General features: G+C 40.6%; 1 protein-coding gene across 1 annotated transcript in view; it reads left to right on the forward strand.

The window, feature by feature from the left end:
- Positions 1 to 7,041, forward strand: part of PAPPA2 (pappalysin 2) — a 350,680-nt gene that overhangs the window by 185,706 nt on the left and 157,933 nt on the right. Inside the window, exons 8-9 of the mRNA XM_004706814.2 lie at positions 544 to 672; positions 4,998 to 5,089. Of these exons, the coding sequence (XP_004706871.1) occupies positions 544 to 672; positions 4,998 to 5,089 (221 nt within the window). The remainder of the gene's footprint in view (positions 1 to 543; positions 673 to 4,997; positions 5,090 to 7,041) is intronic.

The following is a 7,041-nucleotide window of genomic DNA, read 5'->3' on the forward strand; positions in this document are numbered from 1 at the left end:
AAATGGTGATGGAAGGTGTTCTTATCCCCTCTATAAGAGAGCTCCTCCTACCTCCCAGGATTCAGCCTCTTAAAGCCTGTCTCTTGAGAGATTGAAAAAGTGACTGTTACCCATATGCACCTAAGGGCCTGAAGCCAAACCCAGACACTTCCATCTAAAGTGTCTTTGGATGACTTCTAGGAGACGGAAGACTCCCTTATACATATAATCTTACATTATGACTCTTTATGGTAAGCATACATTCAGGATAGCATTTTTTTTCAGGATAGCATTTTAATGGATTATCTAGAATTGTTACATTATGTTAATTCAGTAAGCATTTATGACATAGCTACTAACTGGCATATACTAGGAATACAGAAATGAAAATAATTTTACATAATCTATTGTTTCATAAGACCATCTGTCCTGATTTTTTTCAGAAAATGTAATGAATATTTTATGTTTATGGTACCTATAAATTCCCCTAAGCTCCTGCAAGTCATCTTGAAACCATGAATCACTTTGTGAATGTGATAATAACAAGCTCATTGGTTTTTACAGGGAGGTCACACCTGGACAGACATATCGGTACCAGGTTCAAGCTGAAGCAGGAGCAGAGCTGGGAGAAGCTTCACCCCCACTGATTCATACCCATGGAGCGCCCTACTGTGGAGATGGGCAGGTGGCAGAGTGAGTAGTGTGTGCATGGGGATTTGCAAACCAGGACATTTGCTGTTTGGCTGGGAGCTCCATACTGAAGCTTGAGTTTGGCTTGTTTGTGGAATATAGTGGGCAGGGTCCTGTGCAATTCCAGTGTTGATCATAAAACTTCAAAGTCTGGGATCTGATCATGATCTTGCAAAATTATCACATTTTTTTCACAGTTAAGACGGTACCCGCTTCTACGTAGAACTCAGTCAGGATATTGAGAGATTGGCATTGATCCTCCACTGGCTGGTGACAAAAGGAAGGTTACTGTCCAGTGATCCTAAAGGCAGAGGGGAGGAGACCTGCTGAATCAATGGCTCAATCCTCTGTGCCACCAGCTGTATGTCTTGAGGAAAGTCAGCGTAGCTTTCTCAGCTCCAGGTGTTCATCTGAGCAAAGTGTCATTTCTAGCGAGTCTATAGGCACCACCAAGGGAAAGGGAGAACCAGTCCTGCCAGTTTCTTAAGATGCCATGTCCCTTGTTCGGGTTCTAGGTTGTATTATCAAGCTTGGAGGGCAGTTCATCTTAGTTTAGCTGTGCTTCCCCTAGTTTTAGCTGAACCTCTCAAGAACTTCCAAGAACACTGAGAAAATGGGTTGGTACAAATGCTCATTGTAGCTTAACACTTTCTTACATCGAGCTGCTGGAACAGGAGTCTGGACGGACAGGCACTATGGCTTATCCAAGATCCTGCACACTAATAACACATCCCTTTTTTAAATTATCAGACTAGGTGCAAAAAATCTATTTATTTCAAAGTCTTAACAGCAAACAATTCTGTAACCTTTCTTGGGATCCCATCCCTTGGTTAGCAATGTTAGTTGCTCCTGGCTGCCCGGTATGTGCAAGATAGCTCCTCGCCATGGGGTTTTCAGGGTCGTGACTTTCAAAAGCCGTAGTGCCAAGCTGATCTTCTGGGCTCCTCCTCTAGGTGTGTGTACTACCCTCCTTTGGGTCCGTAGTCTTGTGCTGAATGATTTACACTACCCAGGAAGCCCTAGAAATCATGAAACGAGTTTGGTTGTTTTTTGTTTTGTTTTGTTTTTCTCACTTCTCTAAAATCGTTAAGCTGTTGTGTAAGCCGATTTATTCCTTTTCATAGAAACAGAAACACCAACTTGTCAATAGTTGACAACAGTTGAGGTTATTTTAATCTTCAAAGCCTTTCGTGTATGCTGCCTGCTTCCTCCTTCCTAACACAGCCAATTATTGCTATCATTATTTTCCCTATCCTGGCTCCTTTCCTTGGCATCTGTTTGGAGAGCTTCGTTCCTACTGATATCCTGGCAGAGGATTCCTTGAGCAAAATGCTCAGTCTTACATTTTAGTATCTCCTATAACAGCTCATTCGTTCGTGGTGGCTGTCCTATGCCCCCAGGATGCCAATGTTGCCTGGTGGTCCATAGAAGGGTCCAAGCAAAGGGTCCTCTTGTGAACTTGATACTGAACATTCTCTTCTGTGCCACGGTGCAGCCTTACCTGAGGCAGCACTCTTTGCTTGCCAATCTCACAGAACTCCTTACCAAAATGCTATTTGAACTGTGCCTAGATTTCTTCTGTATAAAGGGCAAAGCTTAGTTCCCAAAGGCCAGCCAATGGGAAGCTAGCCTTGTCCTCCATGTCCTAGTGCCTCCGTTCCAAGGTTTTGTTTCCCATACCCAAAGCTCTAGGGACTATCGAGTTTTCTGACAATAGATAGCTGAAAAGTTTAGCATCTCTGGAAGCCACAAGTCTGAATTCGAGTTTTAATTTAGCTAGTGAGGATCTCATTAAACCAAAAAGAAGGAAATGTAAGAATCATATAAAACAGTGCTTAAACCTGACAAATTTGTACTCGTGCTAATTGGAGAGAAAATGGTCACAGATCCCCTAAGAGTCAGTTTCAGATTCTAGTTTTTAAGCATTTTTAGTTCAAAAAAATGAAAACTTTCAGTTTGGATATCATTTTTCAATAAGAAAAGGAGAACAAACGTAATTGAAGACCCTCAGGTGGAGCTCCCAGCCGCATTGAAGGTGTGCTGGCGGTGGAGTCCGCTGTTAGCAGCCGTTGGCAGTTGGAGTCCACTCAGTGGCTCCTTGGGGAAGGGCTGGTCATCTGCTCCTGCGGAAACCACAGCTTGGGAAAGCCTTCGAGACCTTTCTGCAGTGTCACTGTGAATTGAAATCAAGGATACATAAGAAGCTGAATGCTTCGTTTTATTGAATTGATTTAAATTTGATTCAGCTACTGGAGAACATTAAAGAACAACATATTTGGAACACCATAGGTATGTAAATTTACTTTTCCAAGTATTTGAACTGAGATATCTTATAAATGAAAAGCACACACCAGATTTTCAAGAATTAGTATGAAAAAGTAAGGCAAAATATTTCATTAATATTTTCCTAGCAATTACATATTGACATAATATTTTAGGTAGATTGAGTTAAAGGAAATATATCATTAAAATTAATGTCATTTTTGTAACTTTCTTATGTGACGATTAGAAACTTAAATTATTTACATGACTCATATTTCTGTTGAACAGTGTTGCATGAAATAATATACAATATGTCTATATTAATTCTTTAGATGATCTCCAAAAGGAAAATACAAAGTCTCCAACCTCCAAAAACACATTCTGGACCCCCTTTAGAGAAATACTGATCTGAGTTAACTCTCTTTTCCCATAGATGAAAAAAACGTACGTCTGGAGAGTTTATGACCAGGTCTCCCTCCATTGTACCAAATTATCTTGGCATATGAAGATAACTTTACCTTTCCTTAATTTCTTTGATTATGTTGTTTTTTTTCTTTTTTTATTATTATGTTGTTTTTCATAACTCTTTAATCCCTTTTTCATGTCCAGATTTTCATTGAAAATATGATTATTAGATAACTGCATTTTAATATACTTTCAGTTCATTTTTATATCTAATCGTTTACTCTTTACTCCATCCCTTTAAATGATGCTAGAGCTACAAGTGATGCTGTAGGCCTGAGAACACTTTAGCATTCCAAAACCTTTTATCTGCTGGGACAAAATCTATGTCAATTTTGGGAATTGGTGAAAAGTCAAGAAGGAAAAATGGTCCTTCTGGATCCATTTTACAATAGCAAATCTTGCTTCTCTCCAAGGGGCTAGCCCAAGGTAATCTATTTGATTTCCCTAATATGCTTCCTAGGAGCTCTGGTGCATAGTGGTTACAAGCGGGGCTGCTAACAGCAAGGTCAGCAGTTCAGAACCACCAGCAGCATCACAGTGCGGTGGAGGGGTGGTGGGTGTCGGGAGTGGGGGGAGGGGTGGGGAGGCAGTGCTTTCTCTTCTCATAAAAAGTTACAGTCTGTCCTATGGGATCGCTATGAGCTAGCATGGACTCTATGGCAGTGAGTTTAATATGCTTTGTGGGCCCTTCATGCCAAACCATCTCCTTTAGCTGGATTAAGGTTCAGTCATCAGCTATACGAGCATTTGAAGTTCCAAAGTCATTTCTTTCCCATATCTGTCTTCTCCTGCAATATGTTTCAGCTGCCACTGGGAGCTGGTGGTAGAGAGTAAGCACAGGGACCTGCCTCTAGGGTTGCTATGGATTCAGGGATGGCAGCAATCTGGCTACTCAAGCCTCTTGGCATGTAAATAGGAAATTTCAATTCTACAAAATTATAATGTTTACAGCAACTCAATTTTGAGGGTATCAAGCAATTCAAACATCAATATCAGATAAAACTGAGCTGACCGTAAAATCCTCACCCATTCAGTGGACAACTTCTTGAGAGTCCAAGCCAGTTCTCCAGATTCTTCATGTAAGACTAATGGTTCTGTGTCTGAGTACTAGTTGTAAGGATGGCGGTTTGAGTCCCAGTCAAAGGCAGCTCAGAAGATAGGCTTAGCGATCTGCTTCTGAAAAGCCTATGGATCAGTCCTCTGCAGACACGGGTCATCTGAAGCAGAATCAACTTGACTCAAGTGGCAGCAGCACCATGAGCAGGCCTTTCCCAAGCTCAAGGTCTTCCTCCAGAAACACTATCCGGATCCACATGACTCTCCACGTCTCTGAGCTATGCGCACTTGACATCTAGGCATCCCCATAGCCGACCAGACACTCCAACTGACAAGCATTGCTCAAGCTCATCAACTTCAAATGCCTGTGTGTTCACTTTTTGAAAAAGATATTCTCTCAACTCCTCTTTCCATGTAGCTTGCACATTGTACTATGAAATGGGCATGCTTGAATGTTTTTGAAATGTAAATTATGGAACATAGGAACAAATTTATTTATTAACTATCTATATATATGGATTTCATCATGCTGTTTTGCTTCCTAGGAGTTTGGGAGAAGAGTGTGACGATGGGGATCTTCTGAGTGGAGATGGGTGCTCGAGGATGTGCAGAATGGAGGAAGGCTTCAATTGTGTGGGTGAGTGCCGGAGAAGCTGCCCAGGAGCATGCCATTCTTTTGTTCACCATGCCAGGACCACAGTTGCACTAGGCATCATTTTCCCAAATGAATGGAAAGAAGACAGAGACTATTTTTTCATCACCTCATATGATCAAAGCCTTGTCCAGAGCACTCAAGCCCAAAGCAAATCCGCTTTCCCTCAGTTCATTGTGGCTCATAACGACCCTATAGGAAAAGAAAGAGTTGCCTCTGCGGGTTTCCAAGAATATAACTTTTTCCAAGAGCATAAAGCATCGTCTTTCCTTCATGGTGTGGCTGGTGGGTTTGAACTGCTAACCTGAGGTTAGCAGTCCAATGTGTAACCTACTATGCTACCAAAGCTCCTTGGGTAGTGCACTAGTTATTCAAAATTAGGTTTTATAATGTAGGAATCAGGTTAACAATGGAAATTGGAGGTCTTTCAGTGTCTCATTTTTATGAATTCTTGATATCCTGTAGCATATAGCTTTGTGATGATAATAATAACAATAAGCATAATATTTGGTATGTTTATTATGTGCCAGGCACTATTTAATTGTTATAAATGCAATCACACATATAACATATATAACAATGAAATAGTGCCTGGCACATAATGAACACACCAAATATCATTATTATCACAGAGCTGCATGCTTTTTATATCTATTTAACTCATGTATATTATAAATATATCTATTACCAGAGCCCCAGTGCCATAGTGTTTTCAAGTTGAGCTGCTAACCACAATTGTAGCAGTTCAAAACCACAAGTTGCTTCATGAGAGAAAGAGGAGGCTTTCTGCTCCTGTAAAGTTCATTTGAGAAATCCCTAGGGGAAGTTCTACCCTGACCCATACAGTCATCATGAGTCGGAATGGACTTCATGGCAGTGAATTTGGTTATATATATTATCTATTTTAATCCTTACAATAACTATTAGAAAACAAGACTAAAGCTGAGACCTTTCATTAATTGATTATATAATTGTTGGATTATATAACTAGAAGTGGTAGCACTAGACTTTGAACCAAGGAAGTATGGCTCTATAATTAGTAGGCTAAGCCATGCTACTTCTTAGCTTACTGTTAAAGAGTCCTCGTGGTGCAGTGAATTAAGTATTGAACTAAGAGGCTGCACGGTTGGTGGGTTGAGCCCACTAGCTGCTCCAAAGGAGTAGATGAGGTTAAAAACCCTTTCCTCTCTTATCTACTGTTCTTATAACCCCATCTACTCCTAAGTGTCTCTCTCACATATACTTTCATATTGCTTCCTACATCTTGTCCACCCCTGCTGTGTCCACATGGAATTCTCCCGGCAGTCCCACCCCTCAACATACTCTTGTCAAGATTGCCAGTCCTGGAAACGCGATGGAGCAGTTTGACTGTGTGCTATACGGTCTCTATGAGCTTCAACAGCACTGGCTATGTGGTGGTGGAACCTAATGTCACCAACGTTTCCTCTTGCATCCTAATAGCTAACATCAACATAGCAGTTAAACCGCACAATCATACAGATTCTACATACTGTCAAGTCTTCTGAGCCAAAGGTAGTACAAAACCTCTCTTGAAAGCTATGTTTAATAGATAAAATCATGAAAATCGACAGAAGGTTTTATATTTTTTAATACTGGAGAATCACTGGCAAAACACTGTAACTAGGAGGCGTGACTCTAGAACCTGGCTGCTCAGGGACGTGAGACGGAAGGCTTCTCCGGTCCTGGTGTAAGAGAATCCATGGGTTTCTTGGGTACAGATCATGTTCTGTCCTTATTTGCAAATAGTACAATGATTCTGTAGAAAATAGTTGTTAAAGTGTTAAAGCTCTTTTTAATAATTGCAAATTTGAAATATTTTAACATCTCTAGATCTCAAAATAATGTTGAATAGTTATGTTGAATTTTGTAAGTGATAAGCACCAAGTACCATTCAGAGCACACAAAGCATCTCCTCT

The sequence above is a fragment of the Echinops telfairi genome, unplaced genomic scaffold (genome assembly GCF_000313985.2).
Source record: "Echinops telfairi isolate 266 unplaced genomic scaffold, ASM31398v2 ScPeMD7_7424;HRSCAF=8462, whole genome shotgun sequence".
In the NCBI taxonomy this organism is placed as follows: Eukaryota; Metazoa; Chordata; class Mammalia; order Afrosoricida; family Tenrecidae; genus Echinops; species Echinops telfairi.